The 23,386-nt window shown below is 43.7% G+C and overlaps 1 protein-coding gene across 2 annotated transcripts; it reads right to left on the bottom strand.

The window, feature by feature from the left end:
- Positions 1-12,930: 12,930 nt before the first annotated feature.
- pwwp2b (PWWP domain containing 2B) lies at positions 12,931-23,020 on the bottom strand. Of its 2 annotated transcripts, none has more exons than XM_072678261.1 (3): positions 22,538-23,020; positions 18,039-19,686; positions 12,931-14,906 (listed from the first exon to the last, which is right to left on the bottom strand). In XM_072678261.1, the coding sequence occupies exons 1-2, from the start codon at positions 22,846-22,848 to the stop codon at positions 18,039-18,041; spliced, it is 1,959 nt and encodes a 652-aa protein (XP_072534362.1). In that variant the 5' UTR covers positions 22,849-23,020; the 3' UTR covers positions 12,931-14,906. The 2 variants fall into 2 exon arrangements, with proteins under 2 accessions (XP_072534362.1, XP_072534361.1); XM_072678260.1 differs by having other exon boundaries at positions 12,931-14,909; positions 22,538-23,019.
- Between the last annotated feature and the right edge of the window lie 366 nt (positions 23,021-23,386).

The following is a 23,386-nucleotide window of genomic DNA, read 5'->3' as shown; positions in this document are numbered from 1 at the left end:
TCGTTTACAAAAAAAGGATCACTGGGCAGCCAATGCATTCAGAGGAAAGCGCCACGCACCCAGCTCTGATACATCAGCTGGCAGACGCCTCTGCAGGCTAGCATCATACTGAAATTATGTGGGGAGAAAGAGAGCCATCTACCTATCAAGATAACAAGGCCGATTGTGCTCTCTCAGGCTCTGGTTGCTAATGGCAGGCAGCAAGACCCAGGATTCAAACCAGCAATCCCTGGGTCAGTACGTAAACATTATTATGGCTTTGTAATGTACCACTGTGAACGCCACTGAACAGTTCATACAGTCCACATCTGAAACCTAAGCAGGAAAAAAACTGCAACTTTCAGAATGGGGGAAAATGTGATCTCCGTGATTCTGAGCATAGTAGCATGATTGTTGGTACCAAACAGGTTGGTTTGAGAATAATTGCTGATTTTCTGGGATTGCCCTACACCACAGTCTGTAGAGTTTAGAGGTGTAATAAATAAATAATTGGATGAATTCAATAATAATTCAATGGAGAACAATCAGACTGGTTGGAGCTGACAAAACAGCTGCAGTAATTCAGATACCCATTCTGAACAATTGTGGTAAGCAGAAAGGCATGTCCAAATGTACAACGCATCCAACCTTGAGGCACGGCAGAACACAATGTCAGGTCCTGCACAAACAAAATAAGCTTTTTGAGAGCAAAGGGAGACCCTATCCAGTATTAGTAGCCAGTGAATATATATATAATTTCACATAATATATACCATAGAACTGGACTTCCTGGAGCAGATAAACATGAGCCTTTTGGCAGCATGCCTAATGCCAGGCGTGTTTGCTGGAGAGGTGTGAAGCCCCCCAGCATTGAGCTGTGAGCGGTGAAACTGTTCATCCAATAATTCTGGGATGAGCCCACTAATGCTCTTGTTGCTGAATGCAATCAAATCCTCATAGAAAGCATTTCCCAGGGCAGTGGAGACAGTTACTCCAACAGAAGCAGGATAAACTCTTTTTCAATACCCTTGATTTCAGAAGGAAACAATGAATGAGCAGATGTCCCAATACTTTTGTCCATATAGGCACAAGAACAAAAACAACCTTTGTCAGAGAGGACACACAAACATTACATGTATTTACTCGTATTTTCCTCCCATATAAAAAAAGAATGACACCCACTAAAATCCCAATAGATACCTTTTTATAATTCCATTAGTGCCATTAGTTTCCTGAGTCTCAAGGCCAATCCTTACTCCTATGTCATTTAAAGTAACATACTGCATATAGACATTCAGAGCTGAAACTGCACCAACATCAGCACGTATGACATGAAAGACAGGACAGAAAAAAATAAATATGAATGGCAGGCAGCATGATGATATGGAAACATCCTTGAATAAAATCCACATCTTACTAATGAAGACCACACATTAATAAGACAGGCTGATAATGATCGTGGGCTGACCTTTCCAAGGTATGCAGGAAAATGTCAGGCCACAATAGAAACATTACTGAGCGGTTGTGTAATTGACTGGATCTATATGTGAGCTAGCTGACAAAAGGAGACTTTAGAACATGCTGCTCAACTCAGTCTCCCAAAGGAGAGCTTCCCATCCCCCCAAAGAGCCGGAGCGACACCCTGGGGGGAAAAGGGAGGGTGGAGGGTGATAGGGGGGCTGGGCAGCCTTCCCTCTTTCTCTTTAACACACTGACAGATGTTGTGTGTGGCCTAAGGCAGCAGGCCTGCGCCGAGTGGAGGTCGAAGCATTCAGCACTCCACACTAAACACACACTCTCATCTCAACCACAGAACAATGCAGCAGGCCAGGAGGAGCCTGGCTGCTTGGTGTACTGAAACTGAACCGGGATGACCCTCAGAGGCTGCTTTCGGAAACAGCCCAGTCTGCGAGGGTCCAATGTTTACTCAATCTGTCGGCCTATGTTAATATTTGAGCCACTTTTTTTTCGAAGAGCGCGGGGGAGGGAGTCTGACTTTACGGTGGTGGGGGATGGGACTATACGTGCTCAGCGTGTGCACAACTGTTACAAACTTCAATCCTGGACTGCCTGAACACACCCACACTCCAAGGACACAGTGAGCTGCTGTTGTGGCATTGTTCCCCCAGCTGTCTCAGTAGGCATCGCTCATTACTTCCTGTCACCAGAGCTGAGGTGTTTATTTGCAGAGGTGATACCCCCCACCCCAAATACACACACACACACACACACACACACACACACACACACACACACACACACACACATTAGCATTTCAACGCTGCTTGTTGTGCAACACCTAAGCACTTCCCCAGCCAACACCCATGTGAAACAGCTTCCCCCTTGGTGAAACAGAGATACTCCAGTCTCTGAATCATTGCATGATAAAAATGACTCGATGGTAAATTGGTTTTGTGTACGAATGACAGACAGTAAAAGAACAGCCTGGAGGCCAGAGCACACCGACCAAAAGTCCAGAAAAAGATTAGAGCACAAACCTAGCCTTTGTGTTCTCTGGTTGTGTGTTCGTTGTGATCTGGCAGTCAGTATGATTAGACACTATGAAGACACCAGTCAAGCATGTTAACAGAATAATTCCATATACTAGGGCTTGAGTTTGGGTGGGGCTGACTTCTGTTGTTCCATCTTTTTGGTTTTTGGTTGGGTCTACCTTTAAATGTGCCTCTGAGTGTGACTCTCTGTTGTCCTACCCCAGGTATAACAGAGATTCTGATTGATTCTGCCTCTAAGTGTGACTCTCTGTTGTCCTACCCCAGGTATAACAGAGATTCTGATTGATTCTGCCTCTAAGTGTGACTCTCTGTTGTCCTACCCCAGGTATAACAGAGATTCTGATTGATTCTGCCTCTAAGTGTGACTCTCTGTTGTCCTACCCCAGGTATAACAGAGATTCTGATTGATTCTGCCTCTAAGTGTGACTCTCTGTTGTCCTACCCCAGGTATAACAGAGATTCTGATTGATTCTGCCTCTAAGTGTGACTCTCTGTTGTCCTACCCCAAGTATGACAGAGATTCTGATTGGTTCTGCCTATAAGTGTGACTCTGTTGTCCTACCCCAGGTATAACAGAGATTCTGATTGATTCTGCCTCTAAGTGTGACTCTCTGTTGTCCTACACCAGGTATAACAGAGATTCTGATTGATTCTGCCTATAAGTGTGACTCTCTGTTGTCCTACCCCAGGTATAACAGAGATTCTGATTGGTTCTGCCTCTAAGTGTGACTCTCTGTTGTCCTACCCCAGGTATAACAGAGATTCTGATTGGTTCTGCCTCTGACTTTGACTCTCTGCTGTCCCGCCCCTTGCCGAAATGGATTTTCTTTAATAAGTGGCTAAACTCAATTAAAAAGTCGCTGTTGAAAACTAACATATAGAGAGCCAGATTAGAACCTTTATCATGCCAGTTCTGCCATGATTACACTGTAGATACTTGTACATATAGACCAATAGTGGAAGCAAGAAGCAGGACTTCAATCCTGTTTAATCCTGTGGCATCCCAAACATTTTATGTATTTTTATGTACCAGCAGCTTGTGAGAAGTCCTGCTACGCCAAAGAGTAAAGTGTGGAAGTACCAGCCCACTTTCAACACGGGGTCCTATCATCAAGAGATTTTGAGGTTTGATGCATTATTGACTTAACAAAAGCTTGCATGCATTTAGCTAGAAGTTATGTTCAAAAACATACAGTGTAACATGCTAGCCTTCACCTTCCCAGCTCTGGCAGTGTCATGAGGCAGCATCTAGTGAGAGTCCTAGAGTAGGAATTGCATATTTAAAATAAAATAAAAAAGTACCATGTAAACATGCAAAATTATAGAAATGTAAAAAGCAAAAACAGATAACACAAAGTTAACATATATATGTTTGTTTACTGTTGATTTTGAATATTAAATAAGCTTCATGTTGGATACTTGACATCCCTCACACTATAAAAAGGAATTGCTGAAAGACCTCATCAAAATAACACCAAGGTCCACTGCAATCTTTAACAGCTGCTTTTGTAGACATCCTTACACCCATGTGAAACAGCTTCCCCCTTGGTGAAACAGAGATACTCCAGTCTCTGAATCATTGCATGATAAAAATGACTCGATGGTAAATTGGTTTTGTGTACGAATGACAGACAGTAAAAGAACAGCCTGGAGGCCAGAGCACACCGACCAAAAGTCCAGAAAAAGATTAGAGCACAAACCTAGCCTTTGTGTTCTCTGGTTGTGTGTTCGTTGTGATCTGGCAGTCAGTATGATTAGACACTATGAAGACACCAGTCAAGCATGTTAACAGAATAATTCCATATACTAGGGCTTGAGTTTGGGTGGGGCTGACTTCTGTTGTTCCATCTTTTTGGTTTTTGGTTGGGTCTACCTTTAAATGTGCCTCTGAGTGTGACTCTCTGTTGTCCTACCCCAGGTATAACAGAGATTCTGATTGATTCTGCCTCTAAGTGTGACTCTCTGTTGTCCTACCCCAGGTATAACAGAGATTCTGATTGATTCTGCCTCTAAGTGTGACTCTCTGTTGTTTTTTTGCGTACCCCAGACTATCAATAAGGGTGACCGGGTAATGTCACAGGCAGTGTGTGTGTGTGTGCTGCCCGGCTCCATAAGCCTGAGAGTTGTGGGTTCAACCCTGGCTCCAGTCACTGTCTGTGATGAGTTTGGTGTGTGCTCCTAGTGTCTCTATGGGTTTCCTCCCACCTCCCAAAACACCTGGTAGGTGAACTGGCTATGCCAAATTGCCCCTTTGTGTGTTTTTGTGTTACCCTGTGATGGGCTGGTGTCCTGTCCAGGGTGTGTTAATGCCTTGCACCCTGTGTTTCTTGGAAGACTCTGGACTCACTGTGACCCTGACCATTACATAAAAGTACGCAGACAGTTGAATTAATAGACAGAATTCAAAAAAGCACATTTAGCCAACATTACATTTACTGCATATATAGAGTGACCTAATGTCATTCTTTCCCTGGCAGGAAATTAAACTCTGCTCTGCTGGGTGGAGGACAGCAGTGTTCCTAAACCATATCACCTGTAATCAAAAAATAAAAAAAAGTGATGATACTGTTGTCATGTCCAGTAAACACACATCTTGTCTCGTAAAGTACTGAGTACATCCTTAATCACTGGAGATCTCTGGGAACGGTTAGAAACTGCACGTGTGTGTTCTAGTCATCAGACCACCTGCCATTGCAAATTCTGATTTAATACTTGTTGACACATGTAGAACAGGAAACACCGGAATGGAAACATTGCCCTTCTTGTCGTTAGCCTGTGGTTTATGTAGAAGAGTGTGTAACACCTCCACCCAGAGCATTGGGGTTTGATTCCCTGCCCAGGAAAGCACATCAATCTGTACCAATCAGCATCAATCCTGGGAAGGACTCCTAACTTTATTCACTTGCCTCTCTACACTATTATCCTGAAATAATTGCTGTAAATGTAGTGAAGGCAAAATGTCTACTTATTAAACAAGGAAATGACCAGAGACTGAAAATTCAGACCCAATAAACAAATCCGTCCCAGGATTTGGAGCTGTCCGGGCAGTTGGACCTGAATTTTCCATCTCAAGTAACATTTTATTTATTGGTAATCTAAGATGATGAACAAACCTCAAAACCTTAAATGCACCATGTTGTTGAAGCATTGAGTTCAGTAAACGATGGAGATTATGAAGAATGCCTTGTTTATGGACTGCGACAGACCAGCTGCCACCTACCAATCCGACCATCAGACCCCCCACCCACCACCATCCATATCAGACCAGCGGCACACCCTCCTACCACTGCTACCTGTTTAATGGCCATGTTAAAACCTAAATGGACTCATAACTATCTGCCACTATTAATATCACCATTATTAACTATCTGTTGTATCTTGTTTGGTATTTTTTATCAATAATGTTTAAATAGTTCTGACCAGAAGAGGATGGGTCCCCTTGTGAGTCTTGGTTCCTCCCAAGGTTTCTTCTTCCAGCTCTGAGGGAGTTTTTCCTTGCCACTGTCGCCGTTGACTTGCTCACTGGGGGTCTTAGATCCTTCATGTCTTACATTATTTCTTCTTTTTGTCTCTGTCTTTTATTAATTACTAATTATGTAAAGCTGCTTTGTGATGACAACAGTTGTAAAACGCACTATACAAATAAATCTGACTTGACTTGACTTTTCAACACACACTTAAATACACTTAAAAAATAAGGATAAACTTGTTGTCTGTACTTATATGGTATTATCAGACGCATTGTACCGTATTATCCCTCACGAACACACTGCATTCCTCCCCTTCTTACTCAGCAGTGCAAGCCATGAGTGTGGTTTGGTGACTAACAGGCAGAGCTGTTTCTGGTACAAAGATGAAAAATCCAAACCCAGGATCTACTTTGCAGAGGCACTGGAGATTGAAGATTGGGCACTGCAAATCCCATGAAGAGTACTGGCACTACATTAACTGCAGACTGAAGCAATTCCCTGTTCATGCCAAAGTGACTTATGCCTACCTCAGTGCACCTTTCAGAGAGAATGGGCACCAAAAGAGTTGTTCCTCACCTTCTCAGAGGGAACCTGAAAGCTACACTATATGGACAAAAGTATTGGGACACTTGCTCATTAATTGTTACTTCTGAAATGAAGGGAATTTATAAAAGGGTTTATTCCAGGGAAGGCTTTATAGAGCATTGCTGTACGGGATGGAGCAACCTCATTCCAGAGAACATGGTTCCACTGCTCCACAGCTCAATGCTGGGGGGCATTATACATGCCCATGCCTAGACTAATCGGCTTTGCTGGTTGACTGTGACAGCCATAGCTTATACAGAGAATTTCCATGCTGTTCATTTCTCTACATTATTCCAAATACTTAAATAAAGAAAACCTTGATGAATGTATTGAATATTCCTTAAGGCCCCATCTGCTGAAAGGATGGGCGGTGTAGGGGAAAAAGATCAATATTGCATCAGGGCCCACATCGGGAGAAGCCTCACCGCCATTGGATTCCAGAGACGAGCTGAGAGGTCCTCGATAAGGCCTCAACGATCCTAACAGCCAGATCGATATGCCACATCAACAAACCCATTTTGCCAGATATCTTGGGGACATGCAAAGAAGACAGAGAGAAGGGAGAAAGAGAGATCCATTCAGAGGCCTGGAACTCTGCCAAAGCTAAGACTTCGCCAACATTACACTCTCCTTTACTGATACACTGGAATAATGCACAGGGCAGCCATTTCCTGAACACCATGAAGCAGACACAAAGATACAAAGACCCAACACTCTTAAACTTAGATCATACAAAGGGTTCTTTGAGCAACCAACTCAACCAACTGGATGCTATTTTTGGTTCTTCGCCTGGTTAAAGTGTTTTCACATTGGTGGGAAACCTCTTGTTGACAGATCTATATAAAGAATTTTAAAATGGGTTCTATAAAGCACTACAAAGAGTTCTCGTATCATCATGAGTCAAATTAAACCTTTTCAGTATTATATAGAACCCGTTTTGCTTAGAGGGTAGAACTAAAGGTAAAACGTAGCCAACAAATATGGGAAATGCTTTATTTTCATGGTTGCTCGCATTGTATGGGATTCCTAATACAAACAGACAAATGCACAGATATGTAATTCAGGCTTCAAACTGGCTGCTACTACTATTAGATATTCAGGGTACCTGTCAGTCAAACAGTCGTCAATTTGTGTAGAAAACAGTAGGTCACACAGTGTCAGAAACCACATAAGCAAGTCAATTTTAAATAGAGTGATCATATTTGGGATGGGAAAATTGCATCTAGCCAGGATTTCGAAATGATTTCACGTCAGCAGTTGGGTGCGGGCAGCTTTATGCTGCGTTCGAGTGGAAACTGAGGGAATACTGTTTGTACCACTTGTATGTTGCAAATACAACACAATGATATAAATAAACACAAACATTGCAATAAAAAGAATGTAAATCAAGGGCTTTACACTGACTAGGTATTATAGGACAATTTAATTTTATTTATGTCGTACATGTAAGACCTCCCTACCTCCATAATTCTACATGTATAGAACTATAAAAACCCATTCCCCTAAGGAAACTATTCCTTTATTACAATGTAGAACTTCATCGGTTCTTAAATTTTACAAGAGCAGAAAGATTGTTTCCATTCTAAACCATAAAACACACACACACACAGGGTTCCTTTCAGGCACTCAAATAAGAACCCAGAAAACAAGGAAGAACAAACAGGAAGAAAGCCCCCCCCCCCCCCCCCCCCCCCCGTAGCTCCCAGTTTCGCCTGTGTAAGTGGATCAGGATGGTGCCGATTTTAGCCTCAAAGCCCTGAAATCATTTTATTACTACGCAGCCCTCTTACCAAGCACTTGACATGTAATCAAGGCTTTGATGTGTATGTATGTACAAGCCTCTTGTGTCTGAATGAAGCACAAGCTTCTGTTCTGTTGTACTACGTGTTTCATTTGGTGGTTCGGAGTGAAGGAGTGCTGTGGGTTCAGTCAGGCCTGCTCTTCATCACGCTTAATTACAGCTGCTGCCTGCATGCAAGCGCACTGGCAGTAATTGAACTGCACGCTCCAGCCGTACACTGCTTTTACATCCTTCCTAAAGCAGTACACAACACACACAACACACACTCAGACTCTAGGATAGAAAAAAAAGAGATGTTACAGCAATAGTTTGGTGTAAGCTTTTTTTATAACTGTATATTCGTGTAACTTCCATATGGTGATAGACTGATTTCACATCCCTCCTGTTATGTTGCAAGTCCCGCTGACCTATTTTAAAGATTAAAAAAAAAAAAAAAACTGATACTCAAGACCAGGTGTAAACGGGGGTCTTCCAGAGATGGTCCGAGACATATTTGAGCCACGTTATAGCAGTGTAAACGCATCCGCCTCTGAAAGACACATTCAACAACCAAAACGCCTCCCAGTACAAGCGAAACACCAGTAATAATTACTGTGCAACAAGTGGATTTGCATATTTCGACACTGTAATCAGATTTTAGTCTGACTAACCTTACTGTGTAAATTAATGTGGCCAAAATCTTATCAGGAGACAGTCCAGATACTACTCTTATGAAGTGACTAGGTTTAAATGAGGGTCATGGTCCTGATTTGCCAGAACAGTAACAGAATGAACCCTATTCTGCCCCAGAGAGGGCTGCGAAATGACATAAGCAAGTCATTTAGTTGAACTGTTCCTTTAAGGCCAGTTGTGAGCCATTTGCTTTTCAGAGAAATGTGTAGGAAGCAGAAAATGGTTGGTGTGCAGACATAGCTGTATGTGTACGTATGTGTGGTTATGAGGCCTAACTTGTGGATGAACACACCCAGCTGAGTGCCAGTCCTGGTGCCAGGAAACGTATAGTGCACCACAGGGTTTAATGGGTGTGTCTCCAGCAGAAGGTGTTTATGTATCAACAGAGGGAAAGGTGCACTCTTAGGAAGCAGGGCAGCAACTGGGGAGAAAGAGAGCAGGCTTGGGAGAGAAACATTAAGCTTGATTTAATCAGTCCTGCCTCCCCAGCTATTCCACACAGCAGATGGCCTGGGCCCTCAGCAGGGGAGATGGGGCTCATGGTGCTGTCCTGATCTCGGAGCTGGGGGATAAGCTCACAGTGTCAGGTTTCACTCATCCTCATCACGGAGCAGAAAGCCAATCTCAGTGCCAGCGATTATGCAACCTACATTTTTGATGGCTCGTGTTTAACATCAGCTGCCAACCTGAAAGAACCGGCAGACTCAGACCAAGGCTTGATGGGAGGGGTTTTTACTGAGGGACAAACCTTAGTAAATTGTTTTTGTCCCACTATATATAAGCTTACAGTATATAAGCCGTTTCTAATCTGTCGAGAATAACTTGCAACATACTTACTGCCCTTTACACAAGTCATGACAATGACATTCACCATAAACACCATTCGCTCTGAAGCATGTGGGACTATGGCCAAATGCTTCACTAAAACCTCCTTTCTTGTCTGCTTTCCTAATTCTTCCTAATCTGTAGCTCATGACCTCAGTAAATATAGTAGCAGAGCTGACTAACGTATTAATCCACATGGCTACCAGATCAGGCTATCTAAGAAATCTAGAAGAGGGCAAAAATGTTTTCAGTAAAGACACAGATGTTTGTCAGCGGTTTGCTTCGGTATCCTCACCTAAACATGGCCTCACTGAGCTTCAAAGTAAAACCACATTTCTATGCTAACTCGCCCAAATATACTCAATAATACTCAAAAATTAGATGTGTCCAGGGCAACAGAAGCTCTGCAGGGCTCTGAACCAAACAAGTAAATACATAAATACATGTATAACATATATTACAAATGATATATTATAAATGACAATGTGCCTGCACTTTATGGGTCTTATCAGAAAACCATGTGGGCATAATGAAATGTGTCTTAAAATGAAACTTTCACACCTTTTACACCTCAAATTGACATACACACAACAGTCCACATGCATCTGGATAGTTTTGAAAACAGCATGCCAGGACAGCAGAGGGTGCGGACACCTCATGAAGTTTGATGTTAGTTTCATAAAAAAAAAAAACAGCATATTAGCCAAAGCAGACCTGAATGAAGTACAAAACTAAAGCTGATTGTCACTGTTTAAAGCAAAGAACTTTCCAAAGTGAGCATCTACTGGCTGGTTGCAGAATAATGTGGAGCTCCACCCATCCCTATCTGCATCAATGGCAGTTTTTCATCTCATTTTCCTCCTCTAGACTGTCTTTCCAGCTCCAGTGTACAATTCCCTGTTTTCCCCTGTGCTAATATTGGTCCGCTTCATTTTTTTTCTGTACCACCAGAAATCAGTTTTTAAAAACATTATTCTTTTCTATTGTAAGGCAGGGTTACATTTACGAATGAAGGGATCGACAACCTTGGCTAGCAGAGACTCTTTCTGGTCATTTTATAGGGAGCAGTAGTGGAACTTGCGTGAACTGCACCTTCACTGTTGAAATATTACACTTACTGGACAAACCGAGAATCCAGGGGAGGAATCTTCTGCACTGAAAGCTCAATGAAGACGGTTTAAGACAAGCTTGGTCCGGTAGAAGAGGGCAGGTCAACTGTGGAAACTCTGGTTGCATATTTGACAAAATATTGGACCAATTCAATAGGAAATGCCATCATGACTGCCAAAACAAAAAGCTTTTTTTTTTTTTATAAGTTTTTTTTTATAAATATACAGATGTGTTTAGACTACGAAAGGGCCCAAGACGTTGGACTGAACCGAGACATGATGCACATGATGCTGTATATGAAACAAATCCTTTTATGTTCTTTATTTACAAAGTACAATGCCCTTTTTTATGAAGGCTCCAGATTTATCAAATTGTCTATTAATGACAAAATGTGAAACACTAAGGCAACTTGACTTACAGAGTCAGCATTGCTACTAAAAAAAAAAGTCTATCAACAGGTCATAAAAGCTCTCTGTGCATCATTGCAGGGATCATTGGAAGTGTAAGCATTTCTATCTCAAAGTCTGGGCAGTACTGACCTGGACCATAGCGAGACAAGAGGACTAACACTGCACTCTTTCCATAAGCTTAGTTTATTTAGCCTGGCAGTCTTAGACTAATGCAGAACCATTGGTGTGCATGTAAACACCTAGTCAGCATTAGAGGGCTTTTATTCACACATGATAAAATACTGAAATGCATGCAGAAAAAAAGGGGTAAAAAAAGATGTTACCAAAGAAGGTCATGCAGCCAACTGTTTAACGACCCCTAAAAGAGACCAAGGCCAGGGGGCAATATTTAATGGCTGCCTGGATTTTTTTTTATACCTCTTTAGGAAATATAGCAACTGGGTCAAGTCAGCACAGTCTGACACAGTGCCAAACACAATGTAGCTAAATTAACCAGAGATGTCCAGCACACCTAAAACTAGCATTTCACATGCTATATTGTAAAGTATTCAGTAGCTTGGCACTGACTGTCTTCATACAGCCATGGGAATCCTTACTTAACCAATTCTGACTGCTAGCCTAACCACCGATCTATAGCTTAATAGCAAGATACAATCAAGCTAGCAACAACCCACCATAAACATTCAATGTCATCAGAAGGAGACTTTCCTCATCTTTAACCTAGAATATCTCTCTGCAGCACTGCTATAGGGGGAGAGTAGGCATATAGTCAACAGATGCAGCTGTGATTACATTTTTCATTTTAGAAGATCCCTCTAAAGCAGCACAGTATAGCATTTTCACCTTAAAAGAACAGCTCCAAAAATCAATGTGATGCTTTATGTTGTCCTAATCACTAGAACTGCACTCCTGCCGTGGCTACTCTGGTCTCAGCCCGCTGCTAACTGCACTACCTAACTTTGGTGGAGTGGGCAGGAGGGCCCTCGCGAGAACTGTGCAGCACTGTGTAAAAGCCATATTCTTATAAAATTATTAATTAAATTGTATTCCTATAAAATTACACTACCGCCTCAGTCCACTTTAACTTCCAGTGACAGTTTTGTATCTCTCCGCTCTTCCAGAAATATACGGCCTTTAGTGGAGGCTCAAAAAGCGAGTTGCACTTCCTGTCTGTAGAGGGAGCCCAGGAGCAAGAAATGCAAAAAATTCAGTGTGTCTTTAAAACAAAAACCGACTATTTTCATGAAAATAAAGGCGCGACTTAAGTAATACCATTGAAAAACTATTTTTGATTGCATAAAGAGCCACTTTTGTAAAATAAAGCTTTTAAAGCATCGCTCAAAAGATCCTATACAGCACCCTTATTTTTTTAAAGAGTATACACTGGATCACTCCAATCTGATTAGGCGTTTGCTGTAGAACAATCAAAAATGGGTGGGGTTACTAATGTCCAGTACCAGAGTGCCTTCAAAGCAGAGAAGCTGAGATTAGTGCATGAATGACCCAAAAATAAATAAATAAATAAATAAATTTACAATTGATAAATAACAAGACCGCAAGCATGATTATTGCTTGTATATTTTATTTTTATGTACACCATGTAAAAAAGACCACTGATCAGAGGACAGCGACCATGAGTTGTTGTACTGGCGCACACACACATACTCTCACACTCGCGCGCGCGCGCGCACACACACACACACACACACACACACACACACACACACACACACACACACACACACACACACACACACACAATGCTTCATCTCAGCCCTGTGGTCTGTCCTCCATCAAAAACCATTTTGGGAAAGAGATGGACATAAAAAAAAAAAATAAAAAAAAAAAGTAATCCATGAAAAGGAAGAGAAGGTACCACTGAAAGGCAGTGGCAAGAGGCTTTGCACTTCGCAGTGAGCTTAAAATACACCTCCGCTTGGGTTTGGCTTCCCTTCCCCCACCTCCTTCCCTTTCTCTCCCTCACACCACAGAAGTGCCTCTTGAAATTCTCAAGGCCCTAAAGGTCAATTGCCAACCAGAATGACTCTTTCTCTTCTGACCACAATAATAAAAAAAAAACTGCAGCAATACCATGCAGCAGAGCAGCTCTTTCAATCCTGCTTGCTGCTCAGGTGTTTAAACTGAGGACACTGGTGGTCAACTCATAGTACCCTTCCAGCACGGCGCCGCCTCGTCTTTTTTGTTTTTGTTGTTTTTTTTTTTTAAAGCTTTAATAAAAGACACGATGCATAGGAGTTTACACTTCCGTCCATTTCTCCAGTGGAACATTTTCAGGAGGAGGGAGGTGGTGGAGGTGATGGGCAGGAGAATGAATGTAGGTTGACAAACCTGACTAGATGCAATAATACAGTGTACACAACTAGTTCCTGAAAGCGGCTCGTTTTCTCGTCCATGTCCAAGTATAATAGAAAAGAAGTCACTTTCAAGGCGCCGGGTGTGGTGGTCAGAGTCAGAGGGCTGCAGAGAGGTCACCCGCTGTCCAGAGCCGCGAAAACTCTAAATTAGTGTTCGATCTACGAGTGTCCAGCAGGCCACCGAAGGTACAGATAAAGTGCTTTTCTTTACATGACACATTAAATAGTTAAAGCAAGTACATATGAAACTCCGCGGATCTCAAACAACCCATGACACAGTTCCAAAAGGCCCTCGGACCAAGAGCATCAAAACAATATAATAATAATATTAATAATAATAAAAATAAAAGTGGAAAATAAAAACGCAACCAAAAACAATGGAGTAGTTACATTTCTTCAAGGGGGGCGGCGACCATTTGGAGAGGCCCATCCCACAGCTGAGAACGTAACTATAAATGATGGCATACTGCATGTTTTAAGACCTACACAGCGATCTCTAGATGCAGAGAATACAAAAAAATTGTGTTTCACATTTTCAGCTTTTGAATGAAAGAAGAAAGAGACCTTAGAGTAAGACATGTCATTTAGTATCACGCGAGTGTCCGTCAAGTTTGCACTCTGTCCGATTCCTGCTCGAGTGGACGGAGAGAATGCCACTAGAGCAGGCTTGTTGATGGTCTCCATGGAGAATTCATTAGCTAGTCACTCCGCTGACAGGCAGGAACCCTTCACTCAAAGAAAACAGCAGCAGTGGGATCGTACGAGACTGTAGCGAGGTGTGCCTGTGCTTCGCCGGCAATAAATACATTCGGATTTAGTGTCAAGCTACTCGTTTCTCTAGAACAGAAGTCCAGGGGAAAAAAACTAAACAAAACAAAAGAAAAAAAACAAAAAAACAAAATAAGATAGAAAAGACAGGTGGAGTTTCCCCAGGTGCCCCTGCCTGCCTCTTTCGCTCTTTAAGCTAGAGCTCCTTGCTGGGAGGCCATCCTCTCCTTCCAGGTGGGTCAGAAGAGAGAGAGGAGAAAGGGGAGAAAGGGAGAACAAAAAAATATGCACCTTCCCTCATATATCCGTGGCAACCGCAAGTGCTCTCCATCCCGGGAGGGAATCACAGGAGGGGAGCGCGGGCTCCTGAATCCCAGCCAGGCTTCAGTCTTCAACCTCTCCTGAGACAAAACACACATTTCAGTCAACAAGCAGGCTTTTGATGACACACATTTTCTACCCCCATATGTGAAAATATCTAATCAATCATTCGCTACATTCATCATGGGGGCAGCTATATAAATGCTGATTTTAGGTTTAAACAGGACTGTAAATTTTGAGTTTTGTGATTGTAATATACAATACAGAGCTACTACAAAACACGGGTTCCTTAACGTGAGCATACAGAGAAGAACATGAAAAACAAGGATCCAATTTAGCAACTATTAATTGTAACGTTCTAAAAACAAGTGAAAATGCAAATTAACATTAGCAGTGTAGATGATGACGAGGCTTCATCAGCATCCAGTGCATCGGCTGGCTCTGCTAGCTCATTCGCTTCTCTGAGGCAGCTTCTGTTACTCTACCTGCTAATTTCTTGTAGTTATTTTTAAATGACAACAAAATTTGAACTGGTTTCACACTTTGGTCTCCTAAATCACCCACAAAATAAGCCAACAACTCTCAGAGAAAGCAGTTTTCTTTCTCCCTTTTGTTCATGAACACATATCTGGTTAACTGCAGGGAAAGAAAATGAAACACTTACAGGTACATAAATATTAAAATGGGTTAGGATGGAAATCCTGAACCAAAACTGCCCTCAGGCCACATTTCCCAGACATGGATTGAAGCTTATTCTTGAACTAAGGCACACGGCCTATGGTGAAGCAACACTGGAAATTCTAGGATTAACCTTTAACTGGGTCTGAAAAACAGTTTGAAAACCTAACCTTAAACATACAATATCTACCTACACTCACAATAAAAACGTTTTCTTCTCCTGGAGGGGGAGAAGAGACACCATTTCTTCCAAGAGCAACAATTATTGCTATAAGAGCACCACAATGGTGCTCTGCCATATTGTAGACACACAGTGAATTACCACTCATAGCTATATTTATGTTTGAAAACAATTCCAGGTAAAGCACAGTTTAAAATAGTTACTTACTTACATTCGTGTCTGAGCATCTGTTTTTACTGGTTTCATAACAAACTGTTTGAATATGACTTATGCTTAAGCACTCATAACTCTTCTTCTGCGGGTTAAGCCGTTAAAAAGCACGCACGTCTGATAATTCCATATATGGCTAAAAACTCAGGCCCACAATGTTGATATTAGCTCAACTGCATTAAACAGACCTGTCCAGTATTTCCACTTTGAGGTAGCGAAAAAAAAAGAAAAAGAAAAAGAAAAAGGCAAAATCAGCACACTGGGGGTGGGGTGGGGGTGTATTCCATGATATCATCTGACTGGACAGCTGAAATTGCAGGATGACCCCCCCCCCCCCCCCCTTCACAGCCCACACACTTTAAGACCAAAACTATTTGAGATCCATGTAAAATTGGCTAGAGAGAAACACTGCAGACCCCACAACTGCATCAGGAACAGCCTGATACTCTAAGCCAATATTTAACATCACCAGGACTTCAATAAAGATATGACTAACTCTACAACTCAACAAAAGCAGCCCTGTAAACTGATCACAAGTTGTAAAGCATTTCTATGGCACGTTTAAACAGACAAATAGGCTCATATTTTCCCGTCCAATAAAAAAAGGAAACACTAACACTAGAAGACTGAAGTATGGGACAGTAATCAGTACAACAGAGCATGAAAGAAGAGTCCAAACATCTGAAACAACAATTCATAAACCCGGTCCTGAAGTAGCTCTTCACTGCACACACACACACATTTAGTGTTACGCTGCTTTGAAACACCAGCTTTCACAGCCAAGCAATGTGTGGTGAAAATAATCTGGACATATAAAACTAATTGTCATTATCGCATTAACACAAGTATACCATGTGACTAAAAAAAGTGGCACAGGAAACAAATGTTAATGCCCTTACTGCTAATAAACGCCCAAGGCTACCGGACACTTCAGCTGCAGGCTGAAAAAAATATTCCGTAAAAGACACTGAACATGAACGAAACCTGGAAACCAGATAACGCCATATTTTATACAGATGAACCACTGACTGAGTGTATACAATCTTAAACAACTCCTGCTAATTGCGTTAGCAAGTTAACTTGAGACTAAACACGGAAAATAATCCTTTTTGCAAATATCGTTTGATCACTTGACTAAAGATGCTTAAATGCTTAAACTGCATGCAAGGGTTAGATACCTGTAGCTGGTGATGCACCAAACTAGCTAGCTGTCCATAGTTAGCTAAAACCAACCGACAACATTTAACATCACAGGTTATATTAACATCAGGTTACAGGTTTTGCCTGTAAATGCGGCCTACATTTTTCAGAAATAGGATGTGTCAATGAGAGCAAAAAATGAAAGGCTAAGAAGACAGAGCCATAGACTGCACATTTCCAACATGGAAAATCAACATTTGTTGGGAATTGCTGAGAAGCACATTGCAGTGAGTTTTCAAGTAACTGGTCAAGTAATGTTAACTCAGAACATCACTATTTGGGTAATTAGTTATTTAGTCAACTACATAGGGCTTTCGCCTCTCTCGAGACACACACAGGTTAAAGGTGTGTAAATTCATGACATATACCCTTTCTCCCTATACTAGATCAGAGCATTTGGGCTACATACATATCCCACAATTCAATGGTTCTCACACATAATTTTGGAAATATTGGGGGAGAAAGTACAAATTACACAACTACCCATTACTCCAGTATTGCGTAAAAAGGCAGGAGTGGTCACAACACACAGACCACAGATTTACCCATTTGCGTCTTTCAGTAATCTCAAAGGCAGAGAAAGGCAAACAGACGGACATTCAGGCCTCATATTGTAGCTATATGCTGTAGTTTTGTCTAATGTCAGATATCGGTAGGTGACAAGGTCAGAAACCAAATTAGCAAGTTAATTTGATAAGCAACTCAATCTGTAACTCAATGTGGTGCAAGGTACGCAGTTTGAACTGGTTGCTGTTAGTGTACGTTACTTGTGACCAGGAGATCACAGCTTTAGCGCAAAACTAAAGAAGCAAATTTACCAAAAGTCATCTTGCAAGACTACATTAGAGGTAAGGGGAGAGAGCGCGCCATCAAGAGCAGGGCAGGGGTACTCTAGGAGCAGGGCTGGCAACAAAAAGAAAGAGGTTTGCAGAGATCTCACCTATGTCTCGCAGTGTGAGAGCAGGGAGGCGATCTCGGTGCTCATGTGGCCCACTGCTTTGGCCGCCTCGATGATGGCACGGCGGTACATCCCTTTCTTCTTGCGGTTGAAGCGTAGCCTGAAGAACTCACGGAAGGGCGAGAGCTTGGCCACAGACAGCTGAGAGGTGGTTGGCGAGCCGAACCAGGACACCTTGGCCTCAGGCCAGGGAGCGTCCATCTCGCCCTCATCCCGTCGGCTACCGCTGATGCTGAGCACACGTGCCGGCCACCAAGGGAAGCCGTGGATTTTTCCCCACACTACATCTCCCACGGTCACGGCGTGGCCCTCCTCAGTCACACACTTGCTCATGCTGCGCGTGTGAAGGCGCACGGTCAGTGGCGGGACAGTCTTGCCTTGGCTCTCGCGTGTCGATGAGGATGACGAGACGTCACCAGGTGCCAGGTCACACAACTCAGGAGAGGTGCCGTCCGAGCTAAAGGACTTTGACTCGTCCAGGCTGTCGCTGCTGCACACGGACAGGCTGGAAGAGTCTGCCTTCCGCTTGCGGAAGTTGATGAGCAGGGTGAGATCACCATGCCGCTCACCCTCCTCTCCTGAGCTGCCCGACCAAAGCTCCAGTGGGTTCTTCTCCTCCCCGGAGTCTTTGGGCAAGGCCGGACCAGTGACCCTGGGACTCCTACGTCGCGGATCCCCCACTAACTCTGCCTCATACACAGATACACGCTCCTCCCCATCTCCACGGGACCGTAACCGGATTTTGGGTGACGGGATGTCCTGATCAGACAGCTTTGGGAGTTTGAGTTTGGGGATGGACACGGTGAGACCAGTTCTAATGGAGTCCATTGGGGGTCGCAGCTCTTTCTTGGGCTCACGGCTGCTGTCGTGCTCCCCATTCTGCATCAGCTGCTTGGGGCAGAAGGGTTTTACCGAACCGTGCACTCTGGATGGGATTTTCATGACTTCTCCTTTCCCTTGAGGAGTGCTGTAGGAGATCTTTATTACAGGGCTATGTGGCACTATGTCACTACCTGGGAACTTCTCGTCCTCCTTCCTGTCTTTTCTGAACTTCTTGCTCTCATAACCAGCGTCCTCCCGCCTCTTGGATTCCTTTGTAGTGTCGCCATCTTCCTTCCTTTGCCCCTTGGGTTGGGCTTCCTTGGTATGTTCTTCCCCCTGCGGTGCATTCTCCTTCCTGGAGGGCTTTGCCACCGTAGACCCGTCTTTGCTGTCTTCATCACTGGTTACTGTGTTCTTACACTTCTCACAAAGGACCTGCCTCGGCCGCAGCCTGATAGTGCTCATGGTCATCCGCCCAGGCTCCCGTGACCGCCTCTTCTTTCTTTTGATCGGCCTGGGTGGAGGCTGGGGCACCCACTGGCTGTACGTGTGACGCACCCACATGGGCTGAGGAAAAGGAGCGCCCTCAAAGTATGGGGGGTAGGTAGCTTGGCCTGGTAGCACCGGGATGGGGATGGGGGCACAGGGAGTCTTTTCGGGCTCTGTGTTCTCATCCTTTGGTCGCTGTGCTGATTGAATGGGAGGTTTGGAGCACGGCTCCTCGTTCAGAACTTCACACTCCTGCTGTTTGGATAGGAAAGGTTCTTCTGACTTTCCTACGACGTCTGGCAGGCAGAACAAACCGGTCCTACACAGGGCAAGAGAAAAAGCCTATGAAGACACTGAACAGTTCTCCAAATGAACAGAACACAGAAAACTCTCAGACAAGGCCAAATGAGCATTAAGCCACTTAGGTAGAGATTAGTCATCATGGCTGAATACGCTAAACAGACACGTACATTGTCCTTTACAGAGACAAGCGCTGATTTATTTATGTGGAGTTCTCCTGCTTGAGCCAGCACTATCAAGAATAATTGCGGGGCTTTTCACTTCCTTTGTGTGGCTGCAGTAATGGTTGACACGCGAGCATGGTTTCACAACATGCAGTGGTACAATTTTAGATCTCCCCGGGAACTAAAATTCCAGGTACAGCACTACCACTGGCAACTTTGATCTTGGTATGGTAGCACTGGCAGAGCAACTCTAAAAGCATTCAGTGAGCTGGAACTAAACCAATTCTTCCTGTCTTTGAGCAAATCTAGGGCCATTAATATTTAAGACTAGGATGAACACTGACATTGTGTTCCAATAAGTGGGGTCTAAATGAAAACAGAGATTCTGGGCGCAGTTTTTAAAATCGAGTCCCCTCACTACCTGACTCACCACACAGTCACTTCACGTAGAACAGGAATAAAGCAAGCGGAACCACGACAAAATGGACCATTGTCTTTGTTGAACAGAAGGCTGACCTCAAGCGTATGTGCTGTATCGCAAGCCAATTCACATGCTATCTTTATGAAGCACGACACTGACATGCTTGGATGAGGGGCTCGGACAATTTTGTCGTAGCCGCTGAAGGGCGGCTGTAGCCAAGGCAGCAAGCTGCATGGCTAGGCTCTGTCAGACACAGCAGACAAAGAGGCCAACAGGCCTGCCACAGAACACCCCTCCCACCCCCCAGTCACTGAACAAAAACAATCCCATCAGCCACCAGGGAGGAGAGGGGAGAGAGTCAGGAGATTTGATTGTTTTCACACCCTGCCTGATATTTGATTGTATGGGGATTATTAATTAAACCCTATAAGACCGTCTCCCCTCCTGCACTGCCCTTGGAGACATTTGATAAGAGAAAAGCCTGCCCTATGAAGTCTCCAGACAAACAGCAATAGGTATAATTATTACTGCAGGCCCATGGCTAAAGATGCAGGCCACAAGTTACTGCATTAGTCTTCTCCTTATTCTGTCAGCAGTAGAATTTCTTTGGTTTTTGGCTTTCTTGGGCATAAAGCCATTGGGGCCAGATGCCGCTCTACTGGCAATATACTGAGTAAACTAAGTTATTACTTCAGGAGTACTTCAGGGGGGTGCTAGGAAACTGCACACATAGTCCAGGTCTTGGCCATGTACGGAAGCAGAGCCCTTGAGCGCCAATGACTCAGCACAGCCATTCAACGACACGACACTGTAATCAGTTATCAAGATACGGGAAATGACAAATGACAACATAATAATAGGGAACATAGGAATGATAGCGGCATTTTAAGCCTTAAAGAATAACAACCTTACATTACCACAACAGAAGAACTGAGGTAGGCCGGGATTAATAAAGATTTTTTCGAGTAGGCTCAGTCACTGTCAGTAAGCTTATCAGTACACTCTGTGTAAATGAGAAAGGAGAATCTGATCCTAAATCAGCAGTCACTCAAGGACGCGTTACGAATACAGTCTCTGAACAACTGATCAACGACTGTCCCTCAACTTGTTTGGATCACTTACAGGTCGTGAATGTCTCTGTGTGTAAGAGAGAGAGAGAGAGAGAGAGAGAGAGAGAGAGAGAGAGATACAGAAAGAGCCTCTAAGGAGGACCTGGTAGGATTCTGATGTAGCCCTGCTATAAATACACCCTGTGCTTTTTAAAGTGCACTGTACTTCAACTGTAGCACACATCTAGTCAGCATGGCAGCTATCCTGCTTAAATATTGGCCAGAAGCACAAGATTTCTCTCACAACAAGCTCAACACACACCAAAAGCGGAGTTTATTCAGGGACACCCCACCTGTCTTTGTCTTTAAGAAGGATGGCCTTCACAGCAGCTTCGGCAAATCTTATATAATGGACATGATTTAATGGTAAAGCCCATAACTGCATTGCTGACAACATAGCCATCACTTGCTAATGGGCACTGAGAGTCTGCTGTGCAGTTTGGAGCTGTTGATCAACAGCCTAATAAAAAGAAAGGGGGGTAAGACTGGAGGTAGCTTGCTAGACATGTGTGTGTTTGGAGGAGTCTTGAGAAAATGTGTTTCACTGCAAAAAAATATAAATAAAAAAATTTAAGGGAAAAGCAGGTGTCTAAACCATACCAGTATAGACATGGTCATTATTCCAGCACCTCAGACTGGGATCAGTTTGAGTTAGCAACAACAAGCTACAACAATGAGAGATTGTCCTTCCCCTGAGAATAATGACATTTCAGCACAATAAAAATGAGCTGATAACCATATATTTCAGACACCTGCCGTGTACACAAGCACCCTGAGCACACAAGAAGCAGCACCTGGATGTAACCAGGTTAATATATGGCCATGTTTCTCTACAGTAGCCAGGGTAAGAAGTGGCTAACTGAGAGCACTGAACCTTAGCTGGCAGGTACTCATTTATTATTGGTAAGAAATACCGTCATGACACACACAACCTTCGCTGGCATATATTAGTGCTCGAATCGTATTCCTGTGCTCTTTTATAATTAAGCGTTTTAACCTGTAAATCCTCCCCTGGCTTTGTAAAGATGAAAGGCCTGCTAGTCTCTGACTGGCCTCTTCATGCTGGCTAACGTTAGCTAGCAAGCTAGCTTAGCAACTAGGCCCGCGATGCTAGGCTAGCGTTTTTTATTCCTCCTGCACGCGTTTAAAATATTACTCCAAAAATTAGAAACTTACTTTTTGTTGCAATCGAGCAAAATGCCCGTGTAGTTCCTCTCCCGGTAGGTGAGCGTCACCACCAGCGTGTCGTTGACTATTTGTTCGATGGTCACCGGAATCCGGGAGCCGGCCCGCAGCTCCTCTGCTACGGCCTCCATGCTCTCCGACTCGAGGTGTCCGGCTTGTCCGGCTTGGCGCTGCTCGATCCCGGCCGCCGGAGGCGCTCGCGTCGGCCTCAACTCCTGCTCCCCTTCTCCCTGCAAAGCACGGGAGGCTACACAGGGGCACGGAATGACGCCATCAGCCCCACCGGGGCAATTACAGAACATCCAGCAGCGGTGACATCACAAAGAAAGGCGAGGGAGAAGAAGTGAAAACGCCGACTCTCCTCTTCTATTCACATGCTGCCAGCCCGGTTTCCACCCAGCACTTTTTCGCACATGTTTACACTGAGCACTTCTCACCGCCTTTGAGCAGCTTGGCTTCCACTGGCAAGCGGGTCCCACTTCCCGCAGTGATTGACATCAAGGCATTTTGCCCACAAGATAACACTGCACGGCCATTTATTTGCCTTTACATAAACCATAACACGGTGTAGATCATCAAGGATGATCCCCACTGTAGCAGGGCTTAAAATAGAACCCAGGCTGGCTCATGTGGCTAACCTGGTTTATAATAGACAGGAATAATTGAACGCACAATGAAATTGCTATCCCTATTGATCAGTAGTTCATAGTTCATAAATATTGTAGCATATTTCTATGCTCAGGGCGCTGAAATGACCAATACACACAGCCACAAAGCCCTGGCAGCACAAAATACGACCTCACTATTTGCTGTAGGCCAGTGTGCTGCTGTCCAGTGCTC

This window comes from Salminus brasiliensis, chromosome 4, assembly GCF_030463535.1.
Source record: "Salminus brasiliensis chromosome 4, fSalBra1.hap2, whole genome shotgun sequence".
Lineage (NCBI taxonomy): Eukaryota > Metazoa > Chordata > Actinopteri > Characiformes > Bryconidae > Salminus > Salminus brasiliensis.
This window is presented reverse-complemented; position numbering and strand designations above follow the sequence as displayed.

What these genes read in the sequence shown, in the direction of transcription:
- pwwp2b (XM_072678261.1), bottom strand. Translation starts at nt 22,848, where the DNA reads ATGTTCTGTAATTGCCCCGGTGGGGCTGATGGCGTCATTCCGTGCCCC. An exon ending in TTGCTCGATTGCAACAAAAA is followed by an intron (nt 19,687 to 22,537) that starts GTAAGTTTCTAA and finishes TGCCCTGTGTAG; the next exon opens with GACCGGTTTGTTCTGCCTGC.